Source organism: Leptonychotes weddellii, chromosome 6 (genome assembly GCF_054177405.1).
Source record: "Leptonychotes weddellii isolate Sample4059 chromosome 6, ASM5417740v2, whole genome shotgun sequence".
NCBI lineage: Eukaryota > Metazoa > Chordata > Mammalia > Carnivora > Phocidae > Leptonychotes > Leptonychotes weddellii.
The window spans coordinates 137313870-137332359 of NC_138374.1; the positions used below are offsets into that span (position 1 = coordinate 137313870).

Genomic DNA, 18490 nt, shown 5'->3' on the forward strand with positions numbered 1-18490 from the left:
CGGGCTCGACCACCAACGGGGGACACCAGAGCGCCTCATCCCCAGACTCCCGTGGCACCTCATCCCCGACGGGCAGCCCCGCCTCGGGCTCGACCACCAACCGCGGACACCAGAGCGCCTCATCCCCAGACTCCCGTGGCACCTCATCCCCGACCGGCAGCCCCGCCTCGGGCTCGACCACCAATGGGGGACACCAGAGCGCCTCATCCCCAGACTCCCGTGGCACCTCATCCCCGACGGGCAGCCCCGCCAGCCACAGCACCAGGACTATTGCTGGTAGCACTCACCGTAGCGTAGAACCTCCCACCTCCTCCAATCGTAGCACTTCTCCCCTGTTGTCTCTTAGGATCTCCTTCTTCTTCCTGTCCTTTTCCATTTTGAATCTCCAGTTTAACTCTTCTCTGGAAGATCCCAGCACCAAATACTACCAGGAGCTGCAGAGAAACATTTCTGAGTTGGTGAGTAGGTGTCTTTTCTCTCCTGTGCTCCGTGCTCCCCCCGCATCAGCCTCCAAACTGCCTGACCTGTTTGCCTCAAGCCTTATTCCCTCTCCTCTCACCCCAGTTTTTGCAGATTTATGAACAGGAAGGTTTTCTGGGCCTCTCTAACATCAAGTTCAGGTACAGTTCTGGGTGTGGACCGTGTGGAGGGGAGGAGTGGAGGTTGCCGCGGCCTTGGGGGGATTGCTGACCTGAAGCTGGGCCTGTTTCCCTGTGACCAGAGCAGGATCTGTGCTGGTGGAATCAATTCTGGCCTTCCGCAAGGGTGTCACCGACGCCCGCGCCGTGAAGACACGGTTTGAAGAGCACAGAAAGGAGCTAGCCAAATATAACCTGTCCGTTTCAGGTGTTAGCGGTGAGTCCACCGTCCCCGCCTGCCGCCCAGCACCACGCCTGCAGGGCCCCTCTCTCCAGCACCTAGGCTCCTGCTCTTCCCCAGGGTGCTGGGGGGGGAGGGTCACCTCCTTTGGGAGAAGGTTCTGACCACTACGTTTCCGTTTAGTGCAAGACGGGTCGTTCCTTTCCGCCAGCCAGTCCAGCTCTGGGGTACCTGGCTGGGGCATCGCCCTGCTGGTTCTGGTCTGTGTCCTGGTTGCACTCTCCATCCTCTACGTCATTGCCCTGGTAAGTGTTGGGTCTCCAGGCCTGACCAGAGGCCCCCTGCTGGAAGGAACCCCACGACCCCCATTATGTCCTTTCCCCAGGCTGTGTGTTGGTGCCGTCGGAAGAACTGTAGGCAGCTGGACCTCTTTCCAACCCGCGACGCCTACCACCCTATGAGCGAGTACCCCACCTACCATACCCATGGGCGCTATGTGCCGCCAGGCAGCACACACAGCCCCTATGAGGAGGTAGGAGGGTCCCCACAGGGGCAGGGAGGCAGAGCCTGGGCTGGGCAGGGCTTCTGAAAGCCCAGAGAACCTAGAAGAGGTGAGAGGCTGCGGAGGGCCCGGCAAGGGGGCGGGGTCAGAGGGGCTAGGGTCGGGGGAAGGCCTGGGGAAGGGACCTTGGGAGGAAGGGGGTCTCGGGAGAGAGCGTCCCCACGACCAGCATTTCCAAAACAGCATTCGCTGGTCTGCTGAACAGCGCCAGGGGAACCCTCCAGCAGGACTCCCGAAGGAATGAGCGCCTGTGCCTCCCCACTCAGCTCCCAGGAGTGGAGGGTCGATTTAGAAAGGCCGGCAGGAATGGGGGGTGTGTGTGGTGTGGGGGAGGAAGTCTCACCCAGCCAGGTGAGCTTGGTGCCATGGGGCTCTTGGGAGGCCCGAGGAAGCAAGCAGCCCTCCTCCTTCTTTCCTCACCTGGCCTTTCTCTCCAGGACCTAGTAAATAATTACTTCGGCCACCTAGGGCTGGAGAGCCACTGCGGGTGGGGGAGGGGAGTTTCCTTTCCTCGACCCTGTTTTCCTTCGCCCCGGAACTTCCTTGTCCCAGCTCAACAGAGACACACACACACCTGCTTGGGCTGGAGGAGCAGAGGATGGATGGAGACGGGGGCAGTAGGGGAGGACAAGGGGGCTGATGAGAGCCAAGGGGAGGGAGTGAAGGGGAGCAGAGTGGGGAGGAGCAGTCCTGGGCCCTGTTTACAGTCACTTGGCTGCCAGGCGGTTCCTGGCAGGTGCCTCCAAATTAACCCTTTGAGAGTTAGACTCCCGGACCTGGGGTGTGATCTGGGAGCCCTGGAGGCACTTTCTCCCAGGAAAGCTACCGCCTCTCAGCCTGGGTCTCTTCTCGCCACCTAGGTCTCTGCAGGCAACGGGGGCAGCGGGTTCTCTTATGTGAACCCGAACCCATCAGCCACTTCCGCCAGCTTGTAGGAGCACGTTGCCCGCCGCCACCACCGAGCTTGGGACGCCAGTGCCTCGTGCCTCCCCCAGGCTCCTCACTGCCAGAGTCCTCTCCTCTCAACTCTGTTCAGGGCTGGTGAGCTGGGAGTTCAGGCGGGCTGCTCACAAGTCCCACCAGGTCTCCCAACCGATGTCAGCCCTGCTGAAGCCCATCCGAGCCCCTTGGGGACAGGCCTGGGACGGTGGCTCCCAGGAAGCCCGGCCCAGAAAACCCTGAGATGGAAGTGCAGACCAGACCGGGGCTGAATAAAGCGGGGCCCTCCTCTGTGCTGACTGCCAACTTTGGATCTGTCATCTGTGACCCTTAGATTGGGGGGGGACAGAACGTGTGTGGGGGGGGGTTGTAAGGGGTCTTTGCGGGAGACGGGGTGGCGAAGAAGGCAAGAGTAGGGTTCATTTGGAAAGCAGGAGATGTGGAGAGGAGACGACATTGGGTCACAGGTCACCTCTTCCCATCCCTGGTGGCACAAGAGGAAGGAGGAAACGAAACTGAGTTGGTTGGAGGCCAGCATGACCTGAGGCCAGTGTGACCCAGCTCCGCCTGCACCTGCAGGGAGGGCTCTCCCCTCTCCCGGGCTGGGGGCTGGGGGCAGCGGCGCCCTCACCTCCCCTTGGCCCAGTGCCCCCAGAAGCTCTAATTTTAGCTGCCAGGGTGTGAAGTGTGTGGGCAGCGATAACAGGCAGAGTCAACATGGCCGTGATAAGCACAGCATCAGAGCCGGATGCTGGCGCCTGGTGGAGCCCCCTCTCTGGCTGGCGGGGTGTGCCCCAGGCACCCTGGGAATGGGGAAGTTGTTTTGGTTCCCTGACCCCTTTGGGCCCAGGCACAGTGCCCGCCCTTCTCACCACATGCCCTGGGGGCCTGGGCCCTGCCATGGCCAGCAGCCGCCAGGGCCATGCGCCCCCAGTAGGCCACCCATCGGCGGGGGCTTGAGCCAGAATGTGTGTGGCAGGAGGCTCAGGAGCACCTGCTTGGGACCTCCTTCCCTCAGGCGCCAGATCCCCTGAGCACCCCTGCTCTGAGCAGTAGCGGATTTCCCCAGCTCTTTCCCACGTGTCATGCCCAGCACAGAAATGAAAAGGGACGGTCGGGCTCAGGGAAGGCAGAAGTGTGCCTGGCAATGTCGTTTATTGTTTAGAAACCATGAAAAGATCGGCTGTTGCTTGGCACAGACCTGGTAGTGCCCACTGCAGGGGGTAGCAGCGGGCCCCAGAGGCCTTACCTAGCCCAACCCACTGGGGACACCCAACCTCCGCTGGGGCCCCCAGGGAGACTTGGCACGTTGGCATATAGGTGCAGGAGGGGGTGAAGCATGCAAGAGGAAGGAGGAGAAAAACAGGCATGCGGCCGAGGGCTGTGGGAACCCCAACAAGTCAAGCAGGATGACTGGGTCCTCTTCTCCTCACCAGGGAGTGCCTGGGCAGTGTCTGCCCAAAAAGTCTGCCCGCCCCAAGGCTGTAGCTCAGCATCGATGGGGCAGGGAGCTTGGCAGGGCGGAGGGCAGAGCACAGAGCTGGGGGTCATGCCCAGTGTTCCAGGTGCCTTCCCTCCCAGTCAGCCTGGGGAGGGGCACAGGACAGCAATGGGGAAGGGGCTCTCTCCGTGACTTGGGTGGGATGCCAAGGGCAGGGCGTAGGCCAGAGACTTGGTGGGGGCTGGGGCCTGGCTTAACAGGCAATGGAGAGAATGGGGGACGTCTAGAAAGGTGAGCAGGGGAGAGTCCCTTGCTCAAGAGACGGCCCCGGGAATACACAGACATAGGATAAGGGACAGGAAGACATGGTAGGAAGAGTCTGGGGAGAAGCTGCCGGAGGAATAACCCGGCTCAGCAGGCCTGGAGGGCCAGGGCCCAGGAGGGGCCAGAGACGGTCAGTCGAGCTTGGCAAAGCCCCCGATGGTGACCTTCCTCTCAGGCTTGGTGCCCACAGGCTCCTGGAGTTGCACTGCACCACCCCCAATGAAGCAGAAGGCGGGGCACACAGGCCCCGAGCAGTCCAGGGGGCACTCCAGGAGCCCGCGGAAGGACACGGCATCCAGGAAAGACACGCGGCCCCGCTCATAGTCCAGGCAGATGCCCAGGCGGGGCGGCAGGGGCACGGTGCAGCTCGCTGCGGGGCCGTCCCGCCCCGTCAGCCCTGCATTGGAGCTGGCCCCGGACCCCAGCAGGATCTTTCCCATGCCAATGGTCAGGAAAGCGAAGGGCGGGGACGCCTCCACCGTGGCATCCTCGGCACCGCTGTCGTGCCCACTGTCCGGATCGTACCTGCAGGAGCGGAGTTGGGTAGGAGAGTGTTGGGGGAGAGGGAGGGGTGGAGTACGGTGCGGGTGGGGGTGGGGGGCAGAGGGCTGAGACGTTGGAAGGATGGGACATTGGGGAGCAAGTGGTTGAAAGGACCGATCTGGGGTACTGAGAGGACGTTTCGCGGACACGAGCATTAGAATACAGGGCTGGGCTGTGAGTCCAGGGGGACAGGGGTATTGAAAGCAGGCACCTTGGCAGGAGAGGTGACGGAGAAGGAGGGAGGGAGGTGAGGATCGGATGCTGTGAGGAGACAGGAGACAAGAAGGTGGAGAGGAGAACCACGTGGGGACATCGTGCTGGGGAGGGTCTGGGGAGGGTTCAAGAATGTTGAGGATGAGGGCTTTGTCACTGAGGGACTGGGGAGAGAAGGCTGGGTGTTGGGAGGGAGGTGGGGTGGGGGTGGGGGTGCCACAGGGTGGGGGGATTAGTGTTGGTGGGAGAGCGCTGAGAAGAAATGGGGTGTTCAGGGATAGAGTGCTGGGAGGAAGGGTTCGGGGAGGCACATGCGTTGGGGGGTGTCAAACAGCATGTTGGCGATAGACGGGATGGAGGTGGACATTTTAAGGGAAGGATCTCAGACGTGGTGAAGGGAAGAAAGAGGGGGTTGCCGAGAAAGCACGTTGGAACAGGGCGTTGGGAGATGCAGAGGCTCTTGGAGACATGGTCTGGTGGTCCTGAGGACAGGTGGGGGCAAGTGGATGGCTCCCTCTCCTGCAGCCCTCTCCCAGTCACACACTCCTCCGAAAACCAATTCTCCAAGCCCTTCTGCTAAGCCCACGCTTGCCCCGGCCACAGGCCCCAGCCTGGCATCCATGCTCCTAAACTCCCCCACTCCACCCAACCAGCATGAGCTCCCCTTGCCACCCCTATCCTGTCTCCAGCTCCCCCACCTGGACCCTCACACCCCCCACCCCCCAGAGAGGCCTGACCTGGGGCTGATCACATCGGGGGCGCCCTGGAAGCTCTCCTGAAGCTTGCTCTCCAGCCCGACGCCCACCTTGACCAAGTAGGAGGCTGGGTCGACGGCACAGGCCCAGTAGCTGCGGCCCTGGGTCACGGCCACATCTCCCAGGACCACGTCCACGCTCAGGTGGCAGCCAGTGAGCAGCCGCTCAGCAGCCAGCAGCAGGGGCAGCCCCGGGACACTCCGCACCGCTCGCTGGTCCTTGCTGATGGCCAGCCGCTCTCGGCTTGTGCCCCAGCGGCCATCGAGGAAGAAGTGCAGGACTGCAGTGGGGGAGGGGTGACAAAGGAAGGCCTTGAGGGACAAACCCAGGCCATGGAGGTCGTGAGGTGTCAGCAAAGGACACTGGGAGGTTTCAGAGTGTGAAACAAGCTGCCAAGGGATGGGCGGGGGCTCCAGGGACCAGGGCCTGGAGAACTGCAAGGGGGGACACAAGGAGAAAAGAAGGGGGTACCTCAAAGGGGCATGGGACCCCAGGAAGAGTTTTAGTGGGGACTAGTGGGCCCAGAAACCAGTCTCCCAGACCGAGCTGACCTGCAGGGCTTCCTCCCACCCCTCCTATGGCTGGCCCCCACCACCGACCTACACCTTCCAGCGCTTGCTCTGGGACTCACACCCAGCCCTTACACCCCATTGGGCGGTGATGCTCCGGTATGGTAGGTATTATACCTGCGCCCCAGGGGCCAGGCTATTTTCTGGAGAGTCGCTCTCCTAACCTCTACTGAGCCCTTGCTATGAGCTGGAAGCTCACCGGCTTCATTCTCACAACAATACCATTGCTATTATCGCTGGAGAAGAGGGACTTGGAGTTCAGAGAGGGCCCACGACTTGCCCAGAGCCACCACTGGCAAGAGGCAGAGTGGGGATTTGACCCCAGGCAGTCTAGCTCCAGAGCTGGTGAGCGTGGCCCACTGTGCTGCTCCCCAGCGCCCACCCAGCGCCAGCCGTTAGTGCGGCGAGGCGGTCCCGGCGCGCCCCGCGCCCGCCCACCTGCCCGCTCCCCGGGTGCCGGGGGGCCCCCCCGCGCGCCCCGCGCCCGCCCACCTGCCCGCTCCCCGGGTGCCGGGGGGGCCCCGGCGCGCCCCGCGCCCGCCCACCTGCCCGCTCCCCGGGTGCCGGGGGGGCCCCGGCGCGCCCCGCGCCCGCCCACCTGCCCGCTCACCGGGTGCCGGGGGCGTGTGCAGGTGCACGTCTTCACTGTACTCGCCATAGCCGGCCTTGTTGCAGCCCCGGACGCGCAGCACGTACACAGAGCCTGTGTCTGGGTTCTCCAGCAGGGCACTGGTGCCCCTCACCTCCTCTCGCCGCTGCCAGCGGGCGGGACCCGGCTGGGCAGGCGCATCGGTGCGCCGGAACTCGATGGTGTAGTGCCAGGCAGGTGGCGAGTGGGGAGGCAGCCGCCAGCACAGGAATATCTGGTCGTAGGCGAAGGTGCGCTGCGTGTCGATGACGGGAGCCTCGGGCACTGTGGGAAGAGACAGCGGGGGTCAGTCAGGGCCTGGTCACGGGCCTAGCATGGAGGGCAGGCAGGAAAAGGGAAAGCAGCGGGGGCCGGGGGGGTGAGTGTGGGTGAGAGGGAACTGGGGGCGAGGCCATCTGGGTGCCGGGCAGGGAGGGGCAGGGCAGAGCCCAAGGGAGCAGGGGAGAGGCTCCGGCGCAGGGGGCGGGGAGCCTCCTGCGGGTTCTGGCGGGCCATTCTCCCAACTCCAGCCTTAGGGCAGTCGCTTCCCAAGTCTGGGCTTCAGTTTCCTCCTCTGTCAAAAACAGTCTTAGACCAGATGGGGACCCTTCTTTCTAGGACTTTTTTATTCTATGAATAAAGAGGAGCCCCAGGGAAAGGTGGGCAGAGGCCACTGGAGCCTGGGGAAAGAGCACTGGACAGGAAGGAGGGGCAGAAGAGGAGGAAGACAGATGTGAGAGCCAGCAAGGCAGAAAACAGGGGACAACAGAGGACAAGCAAAAGCTTGAAGATGGCAGGAGGCGAAGATCAAGGGGAAGAGAAGGAAAGTCCCGAGGGCAAGAATCCCAAGGACAAAAGGTCAGAAGGGCAAGGACTAGGCAGGAGCTTAGGGCAGGCAGAGAGAGTCAGAGGGCACTGATGGGGGGTAGGGGGCAGGACCAAGAGTCTGGGGAAGGCAGGACAGAGAAGGAAGCAATGAATGGGTGGCCGAGCTGTGTGGGGGCGGCAGGGCAGGGCCCCCGGGGCAGGGCCGCTGACTTGCCTGGGGTGCTCCGGAGCAGAGTCCGCGATGGCCACAGCCTACAAACAAAGAGAGGGAGAAGCAGCGCTGAGCGCGGTGGGACGGTGTGGCTGGGTGGGCGAGGTGGGAGGGGCGGCTGGCCAGGCTGGGCAGGAGGCCAGGGAGGTCCCTGGTGGGCGCTGCCCCCCGGGCCCGCTGCTGGGGAAGAAGGGAGGAAGGCTCTAACTGGGCGCGGGGCCACCCCGGCCACCTCCTTACCTTGCAGGAAGTTAAGCTCTGTCAGCAGCTTCATCTCGCGCCCTACGTCCAACTGACAATGGCGGAAGGAGGAGCCGGCAGCTGGCCGGAACGTCTGGAGGGCCTCCGTAGCTCGGGCAATCCTGGGAGGGGGGCAGGCGAGGGTCAGGCCCTCCCGTCTGGGCAGCTGCCCTTCCCCTTGATTCTGCCTCTCCTGTCCCTAGAGCCTGGGCACCTGCTCTGGGTCACCTCCGGTCCCTTCAGGCAAGCTGGGTGTCACTTTGGCCTGGTGACAGTCCTCAGGACCCATCTCTCCATGGGGCACTGGTACAGACCCAGCTTAGACATCGGCTCCACCCATGACACCCCTGCCCCCCGGAAGCCCGCGCCCCGTGCGCCCGCATACCTGCTGTGCAGCTGCTTGGCTGCTTGCACAAAGCAAGGCTGGTCTGTTTCCTTAAGAACCTCCTGGGCATAGCCCACTAGACCCGAGCCATCCAGCAGGCTCCGGTGCTCCTGGATCTGGGCGCTGAGACGGGCTAGGCGCTCCTGCTGGCACTCCTCAATGGCCTGAAGCAGTGATGCTCGCTTCTCGTCCAGCACAGCCCCCAGGCCCCGCACCAGCTGGGACACCTCCTCCTTGGCCTGCTGACCACTCACCTGCCCAGACAGCAACACTCACTGTCTTCTTGAAGGCAGCACTTGCGCTAGCCTCCCTCGGATCACCAAAGATCCAGGGAAGTCCTACGCAGCCATTCCAACGGGGCCAGGCCCACGGCTCCAAAGGCACCTGTCCACCCAGATGGGCTCAACGCCTGACACTTTATGCCTCCCTTCCTGGATGCCCACACCATCATCCTGACCCCATAAGGAGTCCCCCAAAGAAAAGAGACCGTGACTGCACTAACGCCCACTCGGCACTGATGTTCCCCGCCTCCGGGCCATGCTTACTGTCCGTCCCCATGTCGGTGGATTCAAGCAACCTGGCAGAAGGTACGGGAGACAGAGCCTCGCCCTAGCTCCAGGGAGGTGTGCCATCCTCAGCAGGCAGCTGAGCCTGAGGGCATCTGAGCTATGTCCCTGGGGCTTTCCAGGCTGTCCTGGTCCTGGGTGATAGCCACACTGTTCCCATTGTAGCCCCAGGGACAGCCTGGTCTGGGGCACTGGTGTTCCTGCCAACCTGGTTTAACCAGAACCTCGACACACCCATGGACCCCATACAGGCTTCCTGAGCTGTCAAGCAGATGACTGGGCCTTGCCGCTCCACAGCCCCTTCCTGCTTCCGCTCCCGGGTGGGGCCCAGGGCCCACCTCCATGCCCTCCCTCACCTCAGTGTGCCTCACGGTCTCTTCCAGCTCACAGATCTGGGTCTGTACTGTGTCCTGGTTTCCCAGGATGTATGTCAGGCTCTTTGTCAGCTTGTCCTGAGGGGGAAGAAAAAGGTGGGCATCATGCCTAGCTCAGCAGAAGCCAGCCGTTAGGAGGAGGTGTGAGAGGGTGTGAGTGTGGGTTGGCGCGGGCTGTAGCGAGCCGGGGTCCTCACCTTGAGGGCCTGGTAGGCGCTGAGCACTGGGGTGATCTTGTGCCCACCGTGGGTGCGCCTCACCCGGCAGAGTTGGCACACCAGCCGTTGGCATGTCTTGCAGTAATGGGTCACCTCTTCCTTGTGGTCCGGGCACATCAGACCCTAGCGACAGAAAGAGCAATGACATCATCAGCCAACGGTGGGTTTAAGGCTGCTGACCTCGGGCAGAAGCACGTGCAGCCTGGCCTGCCGGCTTGAACAAGGCGGGCAGCCCCGCTGGGGGTGCTCCGCAGTGCCACCTGGTGACGCGCACCGGCATGGACGGGGGCCTCGCTCGCCGGCACCCTCCCTCCCTTCCACCTCCGCATGTGCGGTAACAGCAAGGATGATGATGATTAATCTCTGCTTTGTGGCTAATAATTAACCTTGTCCATCTTGCTCACTGCCCATCCCCAAGGCCGAGAAGAGCACCAGGCATGTGGGTGCTGAATGAATATTTGCTCAATGAATGAATGAATACACACAGACCTTTTCAGCCTAGGGGTAACTTTCACAAACTACCTCGTGGGATCCCCTCAACAACCCCCAGGGCGTGGGTGATGCAGGGCAGATCTTATCATTCTCATTCAGCGGACGAGAAGATGGAGCTCCGAGAGGTTTAAGGACTGATGCCGTCCCTCTTTGTAGTTGCTACACAAACAGAAGCCTGGCAGTGGCCACCTCGGCCCACCCCCCTTGGGAAGCCCCCTGTGCCAGCGCCCGCACCCACCCAGCACTTCAGGCCCCTCTCCCCACTGGCTCACCTTGGGGCGGAAGGAGAGGGTGGGCAGGGTGGGCTCGTGCTGGGCCTTCTGGGTGCCCCAGGGGTGGAAGAGCTTGAAACACTCGTTGCAGAAGGTGGCCCGGCACTCGGTGCAGCCCTTGGTGGCCTCTAGCGGCGGCGGCTTGCAGAGCTGGCACAGGATGGCGCCGCCCACACTCACGCTCTGGCGGTAGCGCTCCACCACACGCTCCAGGGTCAGGTTCCGGAACAGCCCCGCCAGGCCCCGCTCCCCCAGCTCCACATCACCCTGGCAGGCTGGGCACGGGAACATGAGCACCTGGGGGTGCAGAGCACCGCGCTTCCGCCCGGGATACGTCCCAAAGCCTGTGGAAGTGCCCGAGGGAAGGGGCTGGAAGTTACAGCGGGCCGAGCGTGGGCAAAGTTATGTTCAATTAAAACAGTAATTTTTATTGTGCCAGAGCCCAGCTCACATTAGAGCCCGTGGGAGCCGCGTCTTCACCCTCTGCAAGACAGACAGAGGCCCCTGACCGGAGGGACACCCCAGCATCCCCACCCCCGCCCTCCAGGACCCAGCCCCACCTGACTTAAGCAGCCGATCCAGGCGGTCAGGCTTGGGGAGAGTTCTGCGGGAGAGGCGGGGGCTTCGGGTGGACGGGGTGGAGGCAGGAGAGGTGGGCTCGGAGCTGGGGTCCCCACCAGGGCCTATGTAGCCCTGCTGGCCCAGCAGCTCCCGGGCACAGGCCTGGCACACGTTGTGGGCGCAGGGCAGCACCAGTGGCTGCTTGTACATCTCTTGGCACACCGGGCACAGCAGCTCCTTCTCCATGTTCTTCATGCTCGTCTGTGGAGGGAGCAGGAGGCTGGGTCAGAGCAGGGACGCCGGGCATATCTCAGCAGGCCTCTCAGCTGCCCTTAGAAACCCCAGAGGTCTCAGGAAGGGGCAAGGCAAGCTACCTCGGGCTTCCCCCCCCCCCGCCCCCCTCCCACACCAGCCTGGTTCATAGACCTTCCCAGCTCCGGCTCCTGCCTGTCTTCCTCCCGCAGAGAGCTAGAGCCTTCGGAGGGTTGGTTGGAGCTCCTGGTTGGAGCACCTGCCTCCCCCAGCCTCAAGCCCCGCCCCTTTCACGCCCCCTGCGGGCGCTGGGCCTGCAGCCCCTCTCACCTGGCCTTTGCCCCCATCCCCCCAACTCTGGGCCGCCAGCTTCTCTCAAGGACACCGCCCGTTCTGCAGCTTGGTGCAGACCCCCGCCCCCTTTTCTGGCAACCCCCCCTTCCCCGGCGTGACTCCTCCCTACAGCCAGGCGCCGCACGCTCTCCATCCTCCTGCTCACCGCGTCCATCATCTTGCCGCGGCTGAGCGTGCGGCCGCTCCAGCCTCCATTCCCCATCCTTCATTTCCCCAGCCGTCCCCTCGGGTCGCCAGTACTACCCATTCCCTTTTGCTCCCCCACCATCCGGCCCTCCCGCTCCTTCCCTCGGCGCGACCTGACTAGCCACAACCCCCTCCCCAAGCGAGGGGGAAACAAGCGCCCGCCTACTTGCCCCCTCCCCACCGGAAGTACCCCTCCCTTTTTTGGTGGAGGGGGTCCTCAAGCTATGCCCCACCCCCACACCTCACCTTGGTCCCTCTCTTCGCAGCCATCCCGGTCAGGGGCGCAGCTGACACAAAGGAGGGAGGGACAGGCAGGGAGGGGGAAGGAAGTGGTGGGGGGGAGCAGGGTTGGCACCGCCCCTGGGAGAGCCGGGCACGGGTTGCCATGACAACCGCGGGCTCGGAGGCAGCCGTGAGTGGGGGCGCGGTGGGGTGGGGTCTCGCCGAAGGGTCCAAATTTGGAACTGCACCCTGGGGGCGGCTCCTTCATCGCCCCTCACCTATCCTCAGTTTTCTTGGAAAATATCCAAGCTCACACATGCCCCCTCCTCATAGCATAGCCTCACGGCCCTGCAGCCCCAGCCCTGGAGCACTGCTGGCGGCTACCCCAGCCCCCCCGCAGCATCCGGGCAGCTCCCGGTTCCTTACGCCCTAGCAGATGGACGCCTCCACGGCACTCACCTCCGGGATGCCCCAGGATTACCCTCTCCAACCTGCACCCCGACCCTCCCAGGCCTTTCTGCCGTCCCCAGCCCCCTGTCTACATCCCAGCATCTTGCCTCATCTCCACTTGTCCAAGGTCCCGGCCTGCCCCGGACCCCTATACTCCCCCTCCCCTTCCCCTCGACCCCACCTTAACTCACACTGATGCGGACCAGTGCATCCATGATGGAAGTGAAGGTTTGCATATCCTCACCCTCAGCCATGGCCCTACCATGCCCGCCCGCCCCCGGGTGCCCGATCCCGGCTGCGGCTGCGAACCCCGGGCTTAAAGCAGGAGCCCGGTGGGGGGGTATGGGGAGGGGTGGGGGTGAGATGTCACTGCGCATGCTCCAGGGACAGCCTCGAACAGCGCCCGTCGAGGTAGGAGGTGGGAAATGGTTCTCCCCACGTGGTTTTCAGAAGATGGTCGGGGGGTTGGGTAACATGGAACGGTATTTGAGGGGGGAGTCATTTCTAATGTTCGCATTCTTCACTGGCTCCCTAATCTTACTCCTATAAAACGGGAGGATAGTTTCAGAGAAAGATGAGCTCCAGAATAGGAGGACTAGATTTTGGTTTGGGCAAGAGTCCGCGGGAGATGCGAGGCAATGATCATGGGGGAGGGAGGTGTGAGGAACAGGCACTAGGGATGACGTATATGGCAAAGAAGACAGAGGTGGGCTAGAGGCTATGGGCCATGGGCCCAGCGGCTTGCTCTGAGGGCAGCAGACGCTCGGGGTGCGGGGAACGGCAAGGCACCAGGGCGGTGGCCAAGGCCGCTCTTGGACGCAATATCTCCTCCCTGCCGGCAGGGGACGCTGCGGCCGGGCGCCTAGAGGGAGCGCGAGCGGGCCGTGAGGGGAAGCGAGCCCGCGAGTGGGGCTGACGCATGCGCACGGCCGACCGCCCCGGTCCGGTTACCCTGTTTCTTGGCCGGAGGCGCCGACTGGACCCGGGGGCAGCACGCGATGGGTAACGGGACTGGCGGGATCCCCCGACGGACCAGTGGGGTGGGGCTGGGGCGGACCGTCTGTCCGGGTCCTCTGCCCGCAGAGCTGACGTGTCCCGGGCCCCGGGGGGGCGGGAGGGCGCGGGAGCCCGGGGCGGGGACGCCGGGGGTCGCGGCGGGGGTGCGCGTGCCGGGGGGGCGGCTCTGCCCGCGGCGCGGGCAGGGGGGAGGGCCCGGCCGGACCCCGCGCCTCGCGTCCTCGCCTCCCCTGCAGCCGTGGGCACGGGCACCTCGCTGGCGCTCTCCTCCCTCCTGTCGCTGCTGCTCTTCGCCGGGATGCAGACGTACAGCCGCCAGCTGGCCTCCACGGAGTGGCTCACCATCCAGGGGGGCCTGCTGGGCTCCGGCCTGTTCGTCTTCTCGCTCACCGTATCCTTCCTGCGCTGCGGGGGGAGGGGGCCCGCCGCTCTGCCCTGCCGCTCGGCCTGCCCTTAACTCCCTCCACCAGGCCTTCAATAATCTGGAGAATCTCGTCTTTGGCAAAGGATTCCAAGCAAAGATCTTCCCTGAGAGTAAGTGAAAGTGGGGGTCGAGTGCTTCAGCCATCTGCTCTAAGCGCCCCCAACACGGTACCGAGTTCTCAGGTGCTTGGTTGGTAAAGGTTGTTCGGAAGGGAATGGGCTTCCGAAGCCCGTCTGGAGGGGGTTGCCGGCCTTGGATCCAGCACCTCCCCGAGCTCTTGGACTCGGGGCTGGAAGAGAAGGCCTGAGAGCAGGAAGCCTAGTTCCCAGGGGTCTCTGAGGACACTGGGCCGGTGCAGGCTGGCTTCGCAGAGACCTTGGGGAGGTGTGGGGAGGAAACAGGACTGAGTTCAATGAGGGGCTTGATGTGAAGTTGAACCAGTGTTACTGGGTTCTGTTTATTGGAGATGATCATGAAGAGCTTCAATATTATAGCAGATTTCTGTGTCAGCAGGAATCCTGACCAAGGTAGAATAAATGTTAGGTTATTTTCTCTTTGCAGCAATACTTGTTATTGCTCATGTAATGGAGTGTTGATTTAGTTATTTATGCAGAATTAAGTTCATGAAGCAACTGAGGCATCAAGGCCGATCACCTAAGCAATGTCACAAGCTTGAAGGTGGCAGCAAATGCTGCCTCTTGAGGAACCTTCATCTGGTAGAACACAGACCTGCCGCTGCCCTGAGTCCTTGCGCTCCTCTAGGTCGTGTGCCCTCCACCTAGCCCTGTGGCAGCCTTCCGGAGCTTCTCCCTTCCAGCAGCCTCAAGATCTCTGAGATTTTGTTTCCATGTGTATTGTCTTCCTTTGCTTCTGAAAGAAACCTTTGTTGTGAGCCAAGATTCTTGACCCCCTTCGCCCTCCCCCGCTGGGCAGGTGGTATCTGCCCAGCCGTCTAGCCTCTCACTTTCTCTCTGGTCCTACACCAGATAATCCCGAGACCCTTTCCTGCCTCCATGGGCACGTGCGTCCAGACGCCCGGCCCTCCATCCTGCGTCCAGGGAGTGAGGCCCTCAGCTTCAACCACTGGCCAGCCAGTTTAATGAGTTGATCCTTAGTGGCTGGCTTTTGTTGGAAAGGCCTTACCTTTCTTTCCCAAATGGGAGCAAACCTTGCTTTTCAGACTCTGTATCACTTTCCCTTTTCCTTTATATTGGAAGAGAGTCAGGATAGGGAAGTGATATTTGGGACAGAGCTGGTAACGAGCATGCGTCTCCTCCCTCCATGTCCTGGGCATCCTTAAGGGCATCTGAAGTCCTCCTGCTGATGTCCAGCCATATTCCTCCAAGCAGATTCCCCAAGTTTCAGAGGGCCCCCGATTTCTCCTAGACTCCACATAGGAATGCCTGGTGTTTCCAATTCCCACCACCGCCCTCCTTGTCCCCTCTTGCCTTCCCAGTTCTTCTCTGCCTCCTGTTGGCTCTCTTTGCATCCGGCCTCATCCACCGAGTCTGCGTCACCACCTGGTAAGTGCCTCACGGCTGGGAAAGGGGTGTAGCACCCTGGCCTTCGGCACTGTAATTCCTCCTGTAATGATCCCAGACCTTCCCCGTCCCCTCCTCCCCCCGTTCTCCCTCCTGTCCCCTTCCCCATTTTCCTAAACCTGACCCAGGATTCTTCCCCTGATGCTGCTGTGTGCCCCGGGAGACACCGGGCCGGCAGTGTACCCCCCGATGCTGTGACCTCTTTGTTGTCCCCGTGTAGCTTCATCTTCTCCATGCTTGGCCTGTATTACATCAACAAGATCTCCTCCGCTCTGTACCAGGCAGCGGCTCCCGTCCTCACACCGGCCAAGGTCACGGGGAAGGGCAAAAAGAGAAATTGACCCTGAGTGTCCAATAAAGTTGGTTCTTTGTAGCTCCGTGAGCGTGACGCGCTGTGGCCTCTTCCGCCGATGCGTGCATGGTGCGCCTGGTGGTGTGGCAGGTGGATCCCTGCTGTTTCCAGGCCTTAGGGATGGGGGGGCTTGCCTTCCTCCGAGGGTTGTTTCTAGCAAATACTTACTGACTGCCGTCAGTGCCGTGAGTGCTTGTGTAAAAGTCTCGTCGTGGAAGAAAAGCGCGTGGATGATCTGCCGTCTTGACCTTTCGGAAAAGGGGTCAAGGCTGTAGTGCACGAAGCCTTCCTTGCCTATCAGAGTGGAATAGATCTTGGAACAGAAGAACAAGGGAAGGAGAGAACCCTTCACCCCTACAACTCCCTGTGGAGTTCATTTACACCTCTGGGGGTCTTGTTACTCTGACTCCCCACCCCGAGCAAACAAGCCTCCTGCCCTTTCTGCTCCAAGTCCTTGGGAGGGAGGTCCCTACTGATGTTGCCTTCCTGGACCCATCTGTTCAGCTCCAGCATGGACAGATAACCTGGGTTTAGAAAGACTCCAAGGTTGATCACTGCCGCATCCTCTTTGTTCACGTGCCTCCATTTCTCTTCTCTGGCTTGTAGCCAATAGATAGGGACTTGCTACGCTTTAGCAAAGCACATAAAACGATAGGGACAAAGCCATCGGCCTTGGAGCCAACCTTGATGGGAATGATGTGGCTTCTCAGGTCCTACTCTGTGCTCTGCCCTGAGGGGTGCCTCTCTGTCCAGAGTATCTGTCCTTTGAGGGCACCGAGCACCTTCCTTTCTGCTGGATGGCGTGGGCTTTAGGGTTTGCACAGCGCCGTGGTCAGCTTTGTATCCTGCACAGTGCTTGATCGTGGGCAGTGAAGACCTGGGTTGGTTGGCAGAACCTGCCCTCTGGCAACAAAATACTGTACATGAGATGTGTCTAAGTAGGGATGAAGTCCCAGTGGAGATGAAGAAGTGAATCGAAGGAGTTCTGGTCAAGGATTAGAGCCCCCTCCCTCTAATTAGAGGACCACCCCACCCACTCCAGTCCACTCGGGAATCCCAGACCCCATGCTCCTCAGTCCCTAGCTTGGGGGAGTGCTGTGCAGTGTGCCCAGGATGCCTGCAGAGGGTGCCACGAGCTCGAATCTGCAGGTCAAGCCTACCCTGAGGGCTAGGGAGGGTTGTGGCTGGGTCTCACCGTTCTGGCCCAAGTCTGGGTGGAAGCCCGCCTGGGAGGCCCTGAAAGACTGGCCCCTTTCGAGCTGGAGTCTGAAGCAAGTGTCCCTGGGAGCGGAGGCAAAGAGCGTTCAAGGGACACCAGAGCCTCCCTGAGAGGGAATGGCAACTCTAGGCTCTAACTTACCTAGTGATGGTTAGGGGCTTGTGGTATGTGGGACCCTTTGGGGGAGGATGACCAGTTGTCCAAAATGGACCCTGGATCTAAGGGGAGGCTGAGTTGGTTCTAGGGCTCCCTCTGTCAAACTCTGACTTCCTCCTAACTGGGGTGGGAGCTGTGGGCAGAAGGCCAGGTCCCAGCCAGGGGAGCATAGACACCCAGGGTGGGGGTTATCTGGCCACCTGAGGGCACCCTGGCTTCAAGATGAGAGTTTGGGCAGGGCCAGGCTAGGGAAGGGTGGGGAAGAGCCGGAGAGCCGGGGTCAGGCCCAGCGATCTGAGCACCCTGCCACCCACTGCGTAGACACCAGGGACAGTGAGTGGCTCAGGAATAATGACCCCTTCCTCAGGGAACAGATGCATTTACAAGGCAGATTGGGGCCTATCTCCAGGGTGCCTAGTTGCATGTTGCGGACTTAACCTACCAATTATCCCTGGCAGGGGTATCCTACCCACTAATAACCATCATTAAGTAAGGGGGCGTGAGGCCATCATGGCTTCTGGAGGCCTGGAGGTGGGAGGGGCAAAGGCGCTCACCTCCTGGCCCCTGCTGTCCTGGGCTCCACTCCACCCTAGCGGCTGGAGGCCTGGGGGAGAGAGAGGTGGTGGCCCCTGGAGGACAGAGGGAAGCCAGATGTTTCCTCCTGCTCCCTCACACGTGGCCCTGACACCCACCCACCCTCCAGCACTGCCACCAGCTCCGGAAACAGGAGTAAATAATACAGAGGGAGGGGGCCCTAGATGTGTGGGGAGCCAGGCCGGGGAGGACACTCCAGCAGCTCCTGGCCCCGGAGGCACAGGTCTTGGGGCCGGAGGTGATGCTACCAGAGAGGAGGGCAGTGAGAAGGGGGTGTGAGAGAGCTCCCTAACCCCTGGCAGAGGCTAGACTCCTCCCAGACTGGCACTGGAGGGAGGGGGCACCACGGGGTTGGACTGGGGGGTGGGGGGTGCCCAGGACAGGCAGGGAGCAAGGGAGTCCGCGCCAGGCCTTGGCTCCAGCCCTTTCCGGCCCTTATTGTCCTTGGTGAGAACAGGACGCAGTCTGGTTCCCACTGCCCGGCCCCCCAGCTCTGCTCCCCAGGGGCTCGGGAAGGATGTTGGGAAACAAGAGAGAGCCAGAGACTTGTAGAGACAGAGATGCTGCGAGACGCAGAGACAGATACAAAGGGGAAAGATTCCGTCAAAAGCCAGCATTGAAGTTCTTTGTGAGCAGAGAAGGCCCTGGGCACTGTGGGAACCATAAAAGAATGGGAAGCCAGAGGCCCTGCCCCCTCGGGGGGCCTCAGGGCTGGCCTGCCCCGTGCATGCTCCTTCTTGACTTAGGGTCAGTCACTGAGCCGCCTCCTAAGCAAACAATGGC

General features: G+C 62.0%; 4 protein-coding genes across 7 annotated transcripts in view; 3 read left to right on the forward strand and 1 right to left on the reverse strand.

The window, feature by feature from the left end:
- The window catches only part of MUC1 (mucin 1, cell surface associated), a 3136-nt gene extending 510 nt beyond the window's left edge, over positions 1–2626 (forward strand). Inside the window, exons 2-7 of the mRNA XM_081823230.1 lie at positions 7–458; positions 565–620; positions 722–855; positions 1003–1124; positions 1205–1351; positions 2242–2626. Of these exons, the coding sequence (XP_081679356.1) occupies positions 7–458; positions 565–620; positions 722–855; positions 1003–1124; positions 1205–1351; positions 2242–2316 (986 nt within the window). The 3' untranslated portion in view covers positions 2317–2626. The remainder of the gene's footprint in view (positions 1–6; positions 459–564; positions 621–721; positions 856–1002; positions 1125–1204; positions 1352–2241) is intronic.
- An 814-nt stretch (positions 2627–3440) lies between these two features.
- Positions 3441–12775, reverse strand: TRIM46 (tripartite motif containing 46). Of its 3 annotated transcripts, none has more exons than XM_006734791.3 (10): positions 12596–12774; positions 10940–11201; positions 10380–10723; positions 9595–9738; positions 9380–9475; positions 8458–8711; positions 8073–8194; positions 6776–7078; positions 5579–5876; positions 3441–4610 (listed from the first exon to the last, which is right to left on the reverse strand). In XM_006734791.3, exons 1-10 carry the CDS (start codon positions 12656–12658, stop codon positions 4217–4219), a joined length of 2280 nt encoding a protein of 759 aa, XP_006734854.2. In that variant the 5' UTR covers positions 12659–12774; the 3' UTR covers positions 3441–4216. The 3 variants fall into 3 exon arrangements, with proteins under 3 accessions (XP_006734854.2, XP_081681622.1, XP_081681623.1); XM_081825496.1 differs by lacking the exon at positions 12596–12774 and adding an exon at positions 11979–12538; XM_081825497.1 differs by lacking the exon at positions 5579–5876 and having other exon boundaries at positions 4415–4610; positions 12596–12775.
- Positions 12776–13246: 471 nt separating this feature from the next.
- KRTCAP2 (keratinocyte associated protein 2) lies at positions 13247–15759 on the forward strand. Of its 2 annotated transcripts, none has more exons than XM_006734795.3 (5): positions 13247–13406; positions 13658–13812; positions 13892–13955; positions 15302–15368; positions 15607–15759. In XM_006734795.3, exons 1-5 carry the CDS (start codon positions 13403–13405, stop codon positions 15725–15727), a joined length of 411 nt encoding a protein of 136 aa, XP_006734858.1. In that variant the 5' UTR covers positions 13247–13402; the 3' UTR covers positions 15728–15759. The 2 variants fall into 2 exon arrangements, with proteins under 2 accessions (XP_006734858.1, XP_081681627.1); XM_081825501.1 differs by having other exon boundaries at positions 15515–15702.
- Positions 13599–18490, forward strand: part of DPM3 (dolichyl-phosphate mannosyltransferase subunit 3, regulatory) — a 13860-nt gene continuing 8968 nt past the window's right edge. Inside the window, exon 1 of the mRNA XM_081825502.1 lies at positions 13599–13602. The gene's annotated coding sequence lies outside the window, so the exon portion shown is untranslated. The remainder of the gene's footprint in view (positions 13603–18490) is intronic.